Consider the following 15,167-nt stretch of genomic DNA (forward strand, 5'->3'; position numbering starts at 1 on the left):
ACCGCGTAAACAAACGGACTTAAATCTACTCTTTTATTACTTAGAGGAAGAACCACTCATTCAGTAAGCACTATTATAATAAACTAAACATGTTAAATTTATTACCCGAGTTTTGAGACCATGATAACTCCATAAAAAACAAATCAAAATAAACTATGAAGCCTAATTTTCAATCATTCTAATGTTTAAAGATGAAATTGAAAAAAAAAATCAATTAAAAAAAGATATAAAAAAGTGACCCGAGTTGACCTATCAAACCCATAACCTAGATCATAAGACCGAGATAACCTCATTGGAAAAGAAATCAAAATAAAAAAAAAAATGCTTAAGAAAATGACCTAAAGAACGAGTCAAGTCATCCCGGGTTAACTCGTTAAGCACTATTACCAGGTAATAAGGCCGAGATAACCTAAAATAAATTATGAATTTTAATTCTTAATCAGCTCAATATTGAAGGATTCAATTAAAAAAGAAATCAATTAAGAAAATAACATAAAAAATGGCCTGAATCAATCCGTCAAATCCATGACTTAGGTCATCAGACCGAATTAACCTCATAGAAAAAATAAAATAATGACCTAATTTAACCCAGTTTAACCTGACAAATCTGTGATTGGTCATGAGATTAAGATAACTCCATAGAAGGTAAATCAAAATAAATTATGAAGCTCAATTTTAAATCTTCTTTGTCAAGGCCAATGGTGAACGATGAAGTTTATAAAAATTCTAATTAAGAAAATGACACAAAAAATAAGTCAAGTAAACTCAGGTTAACCCGTTAAGCATTTTTACCAGGTCATGAAACCAAGATGACTTCTTAGAAAGTAAATAAAAAACAATCCAATTTAACCAGGGTTAAAATATCAAAACTTGCGACCTTGATCATGAGACCAAGATATCCCTATGTAAAACAAATAAAAAAGATTATGAAGCTCAATTCTTAGTTGACTCAGTGTTGAATGATGAAATTGAAAAAAGATGACATGAAAAATGACTCGAGTCAACTCGGATTAACTCATTAAACATTATTCCCAAGTCATTAAGCTAAAATAACATAATAGCAAACAAAAAAAATCATGAAGTGTAATTCTCAATCAACCCAGTATTAAATGATGAAATTGAAAATAAAAAAATTAATTAAAAAAAACATGAGACAATCGGGTTAACCCGTCAAACTCATGATTCATGTCATAAAAGTATAATAATCCAATAAAAATATTAATATCAAAGGGAAAAAAAATCATTGGTTGAAAAAAATCAAAAAAAAAAAGGAAAAAGAAGAAGAAGCAAAGAACTATTCAAATGAATAGTATTTTGCAAGAAGGGATACAATAAATCCCCCCTTTCTTTTAGTTTATAGATAATTAATTAATAATTTTGAAGCAGTGGATTGCTCATGGCGTGATGTTCTTGCTACTAGTGATCTTGGTTGTCGAAATATACTTTTCAGTGGAAAAGTATAATTATTCGGGGGAGATTTTTTTTTATAAGTTCCGCCGATTTTTCCGAAAGGCACGATGGAAGAGATTATCATGAACATAGTTTTTAAATTCGATGTGGTTTAAAATTTAGGTTCTAGATTTTAATTGGATTATTAGGTTATTTGATTCAATTTTTATTTTAAAAAATTAAAATAATATTATTTTAATAATAAAAAAATACAAAAGTCAACAGATTTTTGATCGAGTTCTGTCGAGTCCCGGGTTATACCGGGTCATGATTTTTTTTTATTTTTTCTTAACTTGACTTGGTTTTTATTTCAGGTCGTCCGGGTTTCAAGTTAACCCGTCAGATGGACTGGATTTCAAAATTGAGTATGACTATTTAAGCATCTCTTTTCTCAAGCAAAAATCCATAATATTTACTCTGAAATAGAGTAAATGTCTTTCGTCTAAGCATCTTAAAGTAAAGCCTGGTGTGAGCTTTCAATTGGTTGAAGTATAAGAGCGTATTTGATAGTGTGGTAGCGGTTGCTTTTCAAATAGTTTTTCGTGCCGAAATACATGCCAATGATGTTTTTTTATTTTTTAAAAATCATTTTTGACATCAGCATATCAAAACGATCTAAAAAGTACAAACCGCACTCAATTTTAGTAAAAGAAAAAAAAAATGAAATTTGATGAAACACCGTTTGGAACGCAATGCCAAACAGTGTCTAAATAATTAACAACAAACTTCGCTAAGAAAACGTGGTTAAAAGTTTTTAATTAAAAATATTTATAGCATTTTCTTCTCTCTCGTTTTTTTTTTTTTTTTTTTTAACTTGGTATCATTGTTTTTAATTTGTATACTTGACAACAAGGCCCCATAAATAAATAGTAAAATATTACTGTTTAATATTTAAATTTATTAACGCATTGTTGATTCATATGTCTTTATCATAAATTATAATTAACATTTAATGAATACGACAAAACACAAGAGAAGAAAACAACATCTCAATCCCTTAAATAACGTTAAAGCTTTATCTAATTCCATTTCTATATTTATTCCAATTTTAAACTCATAAATTCAACTATTAATTGAATTAATTACGCAACCACTTATTAGCACTAACAATTAACATTAACAAAGAAACTAAAGTACATCAGTCTTTCATTATACCACCCACAACTGCTCATCCCTCAGACATCACTATTCATAACACTTTTTACTGGGCAAAAAATTGTGCTAGGTCCCTTAAACTTGTCTCCATGTTCATTTTGATCCTCAAACTAGATTTTCTTTTAATTTTACCCCTAAAGTTTCTTTTTTTTAATGCTCCAAATTCTCATTCACTTTGAATTGCAATTATTCATGTCCCTAGGGATTGTGGATCATCCTGGGTTGAATTCCACTTCAATTTTACATGGAAAATTTAGAATCACTATATAAAAAAAAGAACAACAATCAAATTTGTCATTAATAAAAACCAATAGCCTTTTTCATATTTTCTATTCAAAATGTTTGAGATTTTACATTTTAGTCTCTCAATTTTGCTTTTTTTAAAAAAAAAAACTCTGGTCCCTTAGGGTTTTGGATCTTTTGTTTAGATCCCAAACTTTATGTGTTTTGTGTTCCAATCCCTAAAACCTTGAGGGAGGAGAGACAAAGCCATTGGAAAATGTTTTTTTTGTCAAAAAACGATATAACTAACAAAAAATATATTTTTGTTTTAAAAATGCATTAATTAAAAAAATATACTAACAATTACATCTTCAACAACATTTAAATTATTATATTTATGCTAAAATTCTATTTTTATTATCATATAATTAAATAAAATAAAGTTTTGAAGAACTCTTCGTCTCATTATGTGCATTGTCTTTCAATTTCTTGTTTTGGTCTTTGGTTAGTGTTCGTAGCTCTCTTAACAATCTGCTAGTTCATGTAATTTTATTTTTATTTTATTATATGCATGCAGTAAAATTTCAATTCTCAATTTTAAATTTTTCTATGCTATAAAATATGTTCACATTACTAGGATATTTTTCTATTAGATTAAAAATTAACTTGAAATCCGTTACGGTTGGTTATTAGCTAGTTTTATAACTAACAAAATGCAGAAGCAGGGAATGACCGAAATGGCAAGTAGTGCAAAACTTCTTAGCCAAATCTTAAAAAATCCCCCAATTATGCATCTTGTCTAAACTAGTCTCGTTTTTTTTTTTTTTTACTTCAACTCTCCTAAGAGTATATAAAAGTGAGAATCCTGTCAAAACCATAATTATAAAACCTGGTAATTGGTTTTAGGCTGATTAAGTGGAAAAACCCTTTTTTTTTAATAAAAAAACATATTTTTTTTTTTTTCTTCTTCTTAAAATCAAAGGTTGGGTTGCCTTGAATCAATCTATAGTCAAACCCTTAACTCGCGATCTAGGTCTTAAGTAAAATCAATTATGGGTTGGGTGTTATAACTTTAATTTGACGGGAAAACTAGATTTAAAAATGATGAAACCTTTTTGTTTTTGATTAAGAAAAAAAGAAGAACAAGAATAATTTGATAACATCAAAAACTAAAAACTATAGAAGTAGGGACTTTTTTTAAGGTTAGACCAAAATTTTAATCATCAAACATTAAGTATTATTCTAAAAGGTACAAGTTTTTCATCGTATAAAGCTCCACTATTCATCTTTTCACACATTATCATGGATGGGTTGTGTGAATTTATATATATATATATATATATATATATATATATATATATATACATATATATATATATTTTAATTTAGTCCTTAAATGTTGTTTCTAGCAATTTAGTCCTACCAATTGATTTTGATTTTGATTTCTTATAAAAAGATGATATTGAAAAAAGAGAGATCGAAATGAAAAAGGCGTCAATCATAGATGACATGCCACAAGTTTTGCAAAAAATACACTTTATTCATTGAACTTTAAAATCATGCAAATTATACATTTAAGTACCCTAATATTTTTTCATTTTAATTTTGGTATAAAAATTTATTTTTGTTATTTTTTTAGTTCTTGATTGAGAGGAGAGAGGGAGAGGTTACTGAATTCCAGCAGTAAAGAGAGAAAAGTGTCGTTAACATCGATTAGGCTACCAAAATGGACTGTATTTTATGTCAAATGGTTCAATTTGATTAGGAGAGTTCATATTTGGTGTTTTTATACCTTTAAAATTCATGAAAAAACATATCTAAACTCGGGTTTATTTTTGGATTCGGGTTGATTTTGATTTTTGGGGCAGTTTTTGAGACCATAGATATGTTTATCACGACTTCTGCGGTATTTTATAAGTGTTTTAGGTTGAAAATGGGTTGAAAAATCTAACTCGAGTTGATTTTTTTTAAAAAATTTAGGGCAAATGACATGTTGTTGACTCCAATTGCAAACAAGAAAAAAATAAAAGCCGAATCACATGAGCCTATCGGGAAAAGCCTATATGTGGGCCCTGATAAAATGGCCTAGCCTGGCTTGGCTTTCCAAGTCTCGTAGTGCTTGGCCTTTGCTTTTTTTTTTTTTTCTAAATCTTTTTTATAATTTTTTAAAATTAATGATTCTTTTTTGTCTAATTTTTTATTTTATATTTAAATTAGTACCAATTCTCTTTTTAATTTTGTTTGGAGCTCCTATTTTAAATGATAATTATTTTTTTAGTTATACATTTAAACTTGAATAGTTTTTCTGATTTATCCATAATTTTTTAAATTTTTTTGTATGGATTTTTTTTTAATTTTTTTTAAGATAATATTTATAATATGTGCAGCCTTACATGATTTTTTTTTATTTTTTTATTGATCAATTTAATTTGTATCTCTATTGCTATTATCATTTTCTTAAATAAAAATATTATTTTAATAAATAAATTTAGCAAACACAACTAGATAAATATCCTATCTTTCAAGATTAAACATTTTGATCTACACATGTCCCTTGATTTTTCAAGTTGTATTTTTAAATATTGTTAAAGATTTATTTATTTATTTATTTATTTATTCACATACATAATTTTTTATTTAGTTAATTACATTTATGTATAAATTTTTGGATTCAAACTATAAAAATACACTAAAAAATCTTACAAATATAATTTTTTTATAAAAAATAAAAATATATGATAAATGAAGCTCAGTTCACAACTTCACATAATGATGCCTTTTCGATATCAGCATCAACATCTACACATCAACACCCACATGCATGGAATGGAATGCAAATGCAAAGGCACAATAACATCATAAATTTTTGGTTTTGTGAAATTCGGACTCCCTCATCTGTACCTTTCCGCCTCCCTCTTCCCACCCTCCACCCTCTCTATCTCAAAAAAAAAAAAAAAAAAAAGTTGCTCGCTCGTAGCTACTCTTTCGCGATATTTTTTTGTCTCTCTCGATCTCCACGATCTGGCCTCTTTTTCAATCGAAAGTTAGGGTTCCTTTTCTCTCTATCAACTCCATATCGAGTCTCGTGCTTAACCTAGATTTTACTGGTTCCTTATCTTTTGGGGTTAACAGATCTACAGCGGCTCCTTTAGCTTTTTACGTCTGTTAATTTTCTTTCCACTCTTTTAAACATGTTTTGGAAGCTCACCTCTCTCTCCACCTCCTCTCCTGTAAGTTTATTTTTTCATCTCTAGGGTTTGTAAAGATTGGTGAATTTAGCTTTAAAATCGTTGTTATTTGGATCTATGAAACCTAGGAATACGCGACTTCTAAATTGAAACGGATTTCATGGTTTTAACTGGCTTGGACTGATTGAGTTGAGATGGATGTTGTTTTTCATCGTGTAGATTTATGTGATTCCTTACAATTTATTTGTTAATTCAGCGTTTAATTAGTGAATGTTTGCGTAGAAACTGTAGTGAATTGTCATGTTTTTTGTATGCAGTGCCCTGTGTTTGCATTTGAACCTTTTATATGTCCGTGACATTTATTAGAAGAATTAATTAATTAATCAACTCTTCTAACAAATGTTTTAATTTTAATTGCAGTAGCAGTTAATTCAATCCACATCTAGTGGGTATGTGGCGGCTTCTTAGTAAATGAAAGAAATGATGTTGAAAATTTGTTTAGGTTCTATATTTACTACTATATTTAGCTTTGAATTTTGAATGGGAGGGCCGCCTTGCTAAAAGTGCTACTAGGTTTATACTCTCCTAACTATGTTAATTCCATTGCTGATGATATTAAGTTCTGCGTGATTGGTTAGTATTTTTCTAATAAGCAAACATGTTTAGTTGTTTTATTGATATTTGCTTATCTTATTTCTAGTTTACTTATACCAACTTGCTATTGCATCTGTAGGTGGAGTCATTATTAGACAAAGATAATTTCACGTTGGAAGAGCTTCTTGACGAGGAAGAAATAATCCAAGAATGCAAAGCTTTGAACACTCGACTTATCAATTTGTAATTTTTTTTTTCTCCCTTCTTACCATCAATGCTGAAATGCTCTGATTTCTGCACAAGGCCATTCTCTATCATGCATAGTTTACTGTCTCTCTACTGTTTGAGAGCATATCATAAAGTTGATCCTGGTGGATGCTTAACATAAATTATTGTATGCAGTCTGCGAGATAGAGCCCAAGTGGAGCAGTTGCTCAGATACATTATCGAGGAACCTTCAGAGGATGCTGAAAGCAAACTAGCTTTCAAGTATGTCATTTTAACTAGAGAAAACTGTTTTCTCATGTTGAAATGTTTCTTACATTAACTTTTTGTTTTTTTTCTCTTACAAATTGCTTTCGATTTTTAGGTTCCCCTTCATTGCTTGTGAGATATTTACATGTGAAATTGATGTTATTCTTAAAACTTTAGTGGAGGAAGAGGAGGTAGGTTTCATTTTTTTCATTGCACTTTGTTTTAATCTGGAGGTTGTTGTGTTAAATGCTCTTTACTGATGGTTATCTTTACTTTCTTGCTTTTTCAGTTGATGAACTTACTCTTCTCTTTCTTGGAACCAAATCGGTCTCATAGTGCCTTGCTTGCTGGGTATTTCAGCAAAGTATGTTTTCAGAACTTTGTATCCAGTTTTCACGAGAAGTTGTATCTTTAATATTTTGTTCGGCAAGGATCACATCATTGATGCTATTTGCCATTTATTCTAGGTTGTTGTTTGCCTCATGTTACGCAAGACAGTCCCACTTATGAACTATGTCCAAGTGAGAATTTTTCTTCCTATATCTATGTTGTGGTTTGTTGCAACTTTTACTCTGCTTAATTGTAAAAAAATGTTTGTTTCAATCAAAGGAAGTTGTGCCGTTCAATGCCCATCATTTAAATATTCATTATGGGCTGTGACCTGCTATGCGAATATATATTTTCATGGTTAGGTTTTCATGGCATTTGATGGTTTAGAATTCAGTTTAGTAATACAAATTACAGGAATACATAATGTTTGTGCTAACTGGAGAAAGGATGCAGGTGCATATATATCCACATAAACATTTATTGGGTCATAATAACTGTCACTTCTTTGTGTAAATAACATACTAGACCTCTCATATTTGTGTTCTCTGCTGCTTGAACATAGCATTTCATCCCAAAGTATAAATGCTGATGCAATATGATGAAGAAATCCATCTCTGACTCTTCAATTGACACTTATGTGTTTCATCTATCATACCAAACTAATCAAGTGGCATCTTTACTAACAATTGTAGTTTTTAGGAATTAAAACTGAAGACAAACAAAAGAAGATAGAAAAGTTTTGAAGAGAATTTTAGGAATTCAGATTTGTTGATTTGTAAAGTCGATGGTACTTTGTTTAAGGTTTTGAAACTTGTGCTGAGAAGAGAAGTAATAAAAGAAAACAGTGGAGAACAGATAGAGAATGAAAAAAATAAGTAAACATGGTTATGGCATGTTTGGTTATAATGTTCTAAAGAGTCTATTCAAGAATCTTGTCAGCATAAGTAGTTCTATTGTTCATAGGCTTGGAGTTAAAGTAGCTTTAAGTCCTGGTTCTTTTAGATGGACCACTTTTTATGCACAATTTTCAAACCACTTCATCTCAGTCAATCAATTAATAGAAGTGACATGAAGCATAGGATTTCTGCCTTGCATTCAAAATTTTCTCACTGCATGAACCCTCCCCTCCTGATTAGTTTCTCATTGTTCAACATGAAAATTTTCTTCACTCTGCAATTTGTTATGTATATCATGTTAGGCAAGATGAGCATTTAAGTGAGGCTTATGATTTGCTCAGAGATCTGCAAAATTTGGATTGTGTTGGTATTTCAGTTTACACTTTCTTAGAGTATCTGACCATTGTTAGTAGCCTGTTAGAGAAAATATTCATTATTCGGTTTCTCACAGGCCCATCAAGATGTTTTCCGCCAACTTGTTGATTTAATCGGAATAACATCCATTATGGAGGTAATTGAGATTCTTATCCTGTAGTGGTTTACATTTCGATAAGTTCTTGCTTGTAATATATTTTGTTGATTTTGGATATTGCTTGTTTCATGTAGGTTTTGGTTAGGCTGGTAGGAGCTGATGACCATGTTTATCCTAATTTTACTGATGTGATGCAATGGTTGGCTGATAGCAATTTGCTAGAAATGATCGTAGACAAATTGAGTCCTTCTGTAAGTGCTGCAATTTTGTCAAGAAAACATCTCTTTTTTTGATATGAACTAGAAAAAAATCTGTGGATGTAAGGTTAGTGTTGAGGGTTGACCAGACAACTGAAAATGGAAGAAGAATCTGAAATGATTAGCAAGAGACTCTTTACAATGGATGTATTATATATAAAATAGTCTGATAATTTTCTTTTATGTGAACCAGAATCCACCTGAAGTTAATGCTAATGCAGCAGAAACATTATGTGCAATAACTAGAAATGCTCCATCGGCCCTGGCTACTAAACTCTCGAGTCCAAGGTTTGTTGGATTTTGTATCTTGGCTGCTAAATCTACTCGTCCTTGTTTATGTTTTAATTTATTTGTGGTTTTGATGTTTTGGGCAAATGCAGTTTTGTGGCAAGGATATTTGGTCATGCCTTGGAAGATTCACAGTCAAAATCTGGTCTTGTCAACTCTCTTTCTGTTTGTATATCCTTACTGGATCCAAAAAGATCAGCAATGTCTTCTCCCTTGATGCATTCTTTTCGAAGCCACCATATGTATGAGTCTCCAATCCCTGTAAATCCAGAGACTATTAGTGCAATGTTACCTAAACTTGGTGAGTAAATTTCTATGGTTGTGTGAATGCTCCCCCAACCAAAAAAAAAAGCAGGAATACAGGGAAGATTTTTCTGAGATTTTTCCCGTTGTTTTTTCCTTCTTTCTTTGGGGTTTGGCGGTGCCCACAAACTTTTCAGTTTTCCCTATGCATTTTCATTAATTATATGTTGTGGATGCATCCAGTCAAACCAAGATTAGCATAACCATATTAAGTAGTATAATTTATAATGTAAAAAAGGATAGAAGAGGCATCTGACAAATGATGCTTTTATATAATTTTTTCTATCTTTTCCCTGTCAATGCCGGTATTTGTTAAGATTGCCCATTCCATTTTGCAGGTAACTTGCTTCTGCTATTGAATGTCCGGTCTGATGAGAGGATTTTACCTACAACATATGGAGTACTGAAACCTCCTCTTGGGAAACATTGTCTTAAGGTAGGTTTCATGCTTTTGCTGTAATCTTCATATGGAACACAATGCAAAACAGAAAATTTCAATAACATGGTTTTGGAAACTGCTGGGCAGCATAAAATGTATGGTTGGTGGAATATATAAACCTTTAGTTCAAATTACACTGAAGTATAAACTTGTTTGGAAATTAACTGCTCTCAATTTCAATTTAGATTGTGGAATTCATTGCGGTGCTACTAAGAGCTGGAAACGAAGCCACTGAGATGGAGTTAGTCAGCTCGGGAACCATCAAAAGAATCCTTAATCTGTTCTTCGAGTAAGTTTCTGCGTCATTTTTTAGATGGCGAATTGACAAATCAGTAGATTAATGAAGTTGGTAGCCAGGAACAGTTGTCGTCTTTTTGAAGTTGCTCCAATTATGGTGTGCTAGGTGATCATTCATGATTCTGATGTTTTAACTGATGCAGGTACCCTTACAATAACGCTTTGCATCATCATGTAGAGAGTATCATAATGTCTTGTTTGGAGACCAAGAGTGATGCTATGGTTGATCATCTTCTTCAAGAGTGTGATTTGATTGGAAAATTTCTCCAAACAGATAAAAACCCTTTAATATCCGGTGATAATGATAAGGTATATGGAGCTTTTTTATGATATTGGAATAATCTTGTATGATAGCAAAATCTTAGCAATGGTAATGATAAGGACTTATTTGCATGTTATCTGCTGAAACAAAGGGGAAAGAGCTGAAGACTATATTCCATGCTATACCCCCTCCACTAGAATTTGGTGGAATGGGAAATTAGATGCAAGTAGTGTCATTTATATTCTGCACTGGCATGTTTTATGTGTTGATAAACATGTTTCCTTATGCAGCCAACGGTTCCTGCTGCTGGAAAACAAGCACCACGTGCAGGAAACCTCGGACACATTACACGAATTTCTAATAAGCTTTCTCAGCTGGGAAACATCAGCAGCCGCATTCAGACCTATCTACAGGTGGGTGGTAAGCTGGGATGTACATTGTGCATTTGTTTCACCGAGTACAAATTTCCTTAAAAAAGGCCAGTCCTACTGGCATGTGGAACTAGTGATAAAGTTTGGTTGAAGGTTATGAGTGCTTAAGAAATAGTCTGCCCTCAAAACCATTGCTGAGAGAAAAGTTTGGAGTGACCTTTATCATCTCTGATATAAATCACATCAAGCTTGTTTTGGCTAGAAGCATCCATAACCAGGTGCTATGCTGTGTTTTGTGGCTGTTGCTACTTTTGATGATGACATTGTTTTCCACCTTGCTGCTCTTTCCTCCTGCAATTTCGAAGAGTTTTTGCTCTCTCGTGTGGGAACTGGAACTCCTAAATCTGTTCTTTTTTAGTAACCTTTCTAAGTAATAGAGTATTTTCAAATATCCTTTTTTATACTTATACTGAAGTACACAATGTTATGACTTTAATAGTTTTGTTATTTGCTCTATTCAACTCCTTGTTTCATTTGGTGCATCTTTGCATCCAACATCAATGTAGCAGTGTGATTGAACTGATGTCCCTTCAATGGAATTTTGGTTTAATATCTTTTCTAACATGTATTTTTATATATCTCCAGGAAAATACTGAGTGGATGGAGTGGCAAGCCACTGTTTTGCAAGAGCGTAATGCAGTTGAAAATGTCTACCGATGGGCTTGCGGGTATGCTCTTGCCTCTTATTGTTTATGCTTATGCACTCTTTAAAACAGCGTTTGTAGCTGTGGTATGCTCATCGCTTGATGGGTACTCAAATATGTGATACATATAGAACTAGATGTTTGTCCAAAACATATTTAAATAATAAGGATATGGTGATGAGGATTTAAATTTATTGGCTATCTGGGTGTCACACTTATAATTTTCTTTTTTCTCCCTCTAAAAATGTAACAGTATGGTGGGTTATCATTTTTCAATATGAATTATATGTTGAAATTTGCTAATAACTTTTTACTTGATAAGCATAATTTTCTTCCATTTGTGTTTCTGCTGTAAATTACTGCCACTGGAGTTCTCCCTGGAGAGAATGGATTGGTAATCTCACTTCATCCTCTTGTTATGTACAGCCGCCCAACAGCTTTGCAAGATAGGACGCGTGACAGTGACGAGGATGACCTTCATGACAGAGATTATGATGTGGCAGCTCTAGCCAATAATTTAAGTCAGGCTTTTAGATACAAAATATACGGGAACGAGGATAATGAAGAGGTACATAGTGGCTTCTCTTTTTGATGACTTTCATTCTCCTTTTTTTTTGTCCTGTTATTTATGTTTCTGGACTTTGGCTCTCAACTTGTATCACTCATAAAAACAGGGAGTAATATCTCAATAAGCCCCTTCTAGGATCTGAAATACAAATGAGTGCCTTATGAATGATTCATTGAAATTTCATCCTTCTAAGGTTATTGCATCAACACACTGGTCCAATTGATACCAGCAGTTTCCTTCATCATGTGACACGCTAGCCTGCTTCTCTGCTGCCAGTTGCCATCTCTATCCCCATCTCCACCATTATTTCTTATGCATCTCTCACTCGAGCCATCACATATTCCTCCTCACTCTCCCCTGTCTCTCTCAAAACCCATCAGTTTCTCATACTCTCCAAAATAACACCACTGTCCCCACTCTCCTCTCCATCTTTCTAAAACAAGAACTCCAAACTCCATCAATCAATACACTCCCTATCCTTTACAAGAATCAATTCTCAATCTTTCACAAAATCAACTCTCTATTCAAATAAAAACAGGGAAGATGTCAGGACATGACTTGTGCCTTGGTTTAATAGTAACTATTTATTTCCAAACTTTATTTTAACAACGACAATATAATCAATGTAGTATGTATATCAATTCAGGAATCTGTTCAGATAATAAAATCAAAAGAATGATTTTTGAGCTAATGATTCTGAGTGGCTCATTCAAATTTTGTGATATATAAGAGGGATCCTTTATGTATAAATCTACAAGAAATGGTTCTTAATTTTTTATCATTTTGGTTGCAGGACAATGGGAGCCTTGATCGAGATGATGAGGTAACAGTTTAACTTTATAATACAAGTATGTGTTTGTGTATGAATCTTTGTTTCTTTTTTTCTTTTCATTTGTCTTTGGGAGAGGGGGATTCATTGGTAGCGACTTTTCTCTATATTGCCTTCTGATATCAAACATGTGTTGTTTGGTCTTTAATATCAGGATGTCTACTTTGATGACGAGTCTGCTGAAGTTGTTATATCATCCCTTAGGCTTGGTGATGACCAAGGGAGGTAAGGGTTTTAGCCATCACACTGTTTATATTGAAATATTGGATCTTCTATAAGTTGCAAGTGCACCTGCCTATATGTTTCATTCATCCTATTTACTGGATACATAATAGAAAAGTTGTTTTAAAACTTACTAATGTGCAAGTCTCATTGCCCTTGGCCTGAAGCTTTAGCAATGTCTAGTGTGTGCATCTGCCTGCCATTCTTTCACCCTATTTACCAGAAAACTCTATTGTCAAAGTGTATTTAAAATGCTATGCCAAGTCTCGATGCTTTTGACTTGGACCTTTACATCTTTTTGGTTGCTAGCGTAAGCAGTGCATTTGGTATAATTTCTTTAACAAATCATATAATATCAATAACTTGGATGTCAAATTATTAGCATACATATTTGAGAGAATTCTTTTTGGATATGATTAGGAATCTCACTGATTTTTAATTTATTTAAATGCAGCAGTCTGTTCACAAATTCAAACTGGTTTGCATTCCAAGATGATAGAATTGGCGATTCACTTGTGAGCACATCGCCTGGAGAGATGATGGATCAGATTAACTTAAATGGAAATGCTAATGGCGGTAACAGCGGTAGTGATGATGAGGTGGTGGTGGGAGAGGAAGATGAGTTGACCGAAAGCAAGGATTCTGTCAATGGCACATCCACTTCCAACACAAACCTCATCGATCAATTTCCTGGGACTGGTCTGGATTCACAAAGCAGCGATGCAAATGCCCCTGATACAAGCTTTTTCAAATATGAGACATCAGTCAAAGAAGAATTGTTTGGAGATAGGCCTTTACCTGAATGGGTAGGGTGGGGAGAGTCATCAGATTTGCAAGTAGGGGGATCAACTGTGAATCCATTTGAAGATAATGACAGCTCTGACGACTCTCTTTCCAGCCAAGCGAAAGCAGTAACACCTGGTGCCAGTTCCCCACCAAGTGGGGAATCCATACTTCCAAATGGCTTATCACCCTCCAAGGATTCTAGTGATGCATCCGTTAGCAGTGATTCAAGTAAAAAATCTCCCACCATGCCTTCTTTGTTTGAAGAGGATGTTGAATTTGTTGGTGTTGAGTTAGAAGGCACTGAAAAGGCAATGGATCAAGCTCTCAAGGAGGGGATAGTTGGTGAAGCAGGGCCTCTGAAGAGGAATATTTCACCGAAGGTTCCAGAGAAGGAGAATTCCGATACTGCCGAGGTTGATAATAAAGAGTTCAATGATGCAAACTATTGGAGGATTGATCAATAGGGTTGCTGTCGTGAAAAGATGATGATCGATCCTGTTGAGGTTTTCTGAACCTGAAAACTTGGATCCTAAAGCCACAGACCCCATTTTTGGATGGCAAGGGATTATGCAGCAGATATATGTACAGTATTTTGGTTTCCAAATGGGGATTGGATGGTAGGTCGTGTTATGGTTTTACTGCTTGTTTAGTTGTCATTATTGTTAGTTACTCTAATTGTTTATTATTCAATGTCTCTTTCGTTCCCTCCTGTTACTGACTTGTAGGGTTTTCCTCATCCATCAAAATTTATGTTTTACTCTGGCTAAAGTCTCTTTCTTGGTTTCAAGTCAGTTGGTACTAGCAAATCTTGGAATTTGGTGCTTATGATGTGCTTGATTAGTACCAGGAATTTATTTTCCCAGGAATTTCTAGGTGGAAGGAAGATCAATTCTGAAGTTGTAAAACCCCGGAGAGGGTGATAAAGATCATATTTTAAAATGTGTTTTTTATATATATATTATTAAAATAATATTTTTTTATTTTTTAAAAATTTATTTTTGATACTACATCAAAACTATTCAAAAAAAAAAAAATTAAATTAATTGGAAGTTAAAAAAAAA

At 32.7% G+C, this 15,167-nt stretch overlaps 1 protein-coding gene across 2 annotated transcripts; it reads left to right on the forward strand.

The window, feature by feature from the left end:
• The first annotated feature begins 5,644 nt into the window (after positions 1 to 5,644).
• LOC118038846 (uncharacterized) lies at positions 5,645 to 14,866 on the forward strand. Of its 2 annotated transcripts, none has more exons than XM_035045304.2 (19): positions 5,645 to 6,056; positions 6,748 to 6,851; positions 7,011 to 7,097; positions 7,198 to 7,273; positions 7,372 to 7,446; positions 7,550 to 7,603; positions 8,760 to 8,819; positions 8,915 to 9,031; positions 9,231 to 9,325; positions 9,418 to 9,626; positions 9,967 to 10,064; positions 10,253 to 10,356; positions 10,508 to 10,673; positions 10,917 to 11,039; positions 11,643 to 11,725; positions 12,128 to 12,269; positions 13,063 to 13,092; positions 13,253 to 13,323; positions 13,775 to 14,866. In XM_035045304.2, the coding sequence occupies exons 1-19, from the start codon at positions 6,018 to 6,020 to the stop codon at positions 14,568 to 14,570; spliced, it is 2,529 nt and encodes an 842-aa protein (XP_034901195.1). In that variant the 5' UTR covers positions 5,645 to 6,017; the 3' UTR covers positions 14,571 to 14,866. The 2 variants fall into 2 exon arrangements, with proteins under 2 accessions (XP_034901195.1, XP_034901196.1); XM_035045305.2 differs by having other exon boundaries at positions 13,778 to 14,866.
• The last annotated feature ends 301 nt before the right edge of the window (positions 14,867 to 15,167 follow it).

This window comes from Populus alba, chromosome 4 (genome assembly GCF_005239225.2).
Source record: "Populus alba chromosome 4, ASM523922v2, whole genome shotgun sequence".
Classification (NCBI taxonomy): domain Eukaryota; kingdom Viridiplantae; phylum Streptophyta; class Magnoliopsida; order Malpighiales; family Salicaceae; genus Populus; species Populus alba.

Bases quoted from the DNA above. Each gene is read 5' to 3' on its own strand.
- LOC118038846 (XM_035045304.2), top strand. From the start codon at position 6,018: ATGTTTTGGAAGCTCACCTCTCTCTCCACCTCCTCTCCT. The intron at 7,447-7,549 runs GTATGTTTTCAG...CATTTATTCTAG, and splicing joins TTGCTGGGTATTTCAGCAAA to GTTGTTGTTTGCCTCATGTT. The intron at 9,326-9,417 runs GTTTGTTGGATT...GGGCAAATGCAG, and splicing joins ACTAAACTCTCGAGTCCAAG to TTTTGTGGCAAGGATATTTG.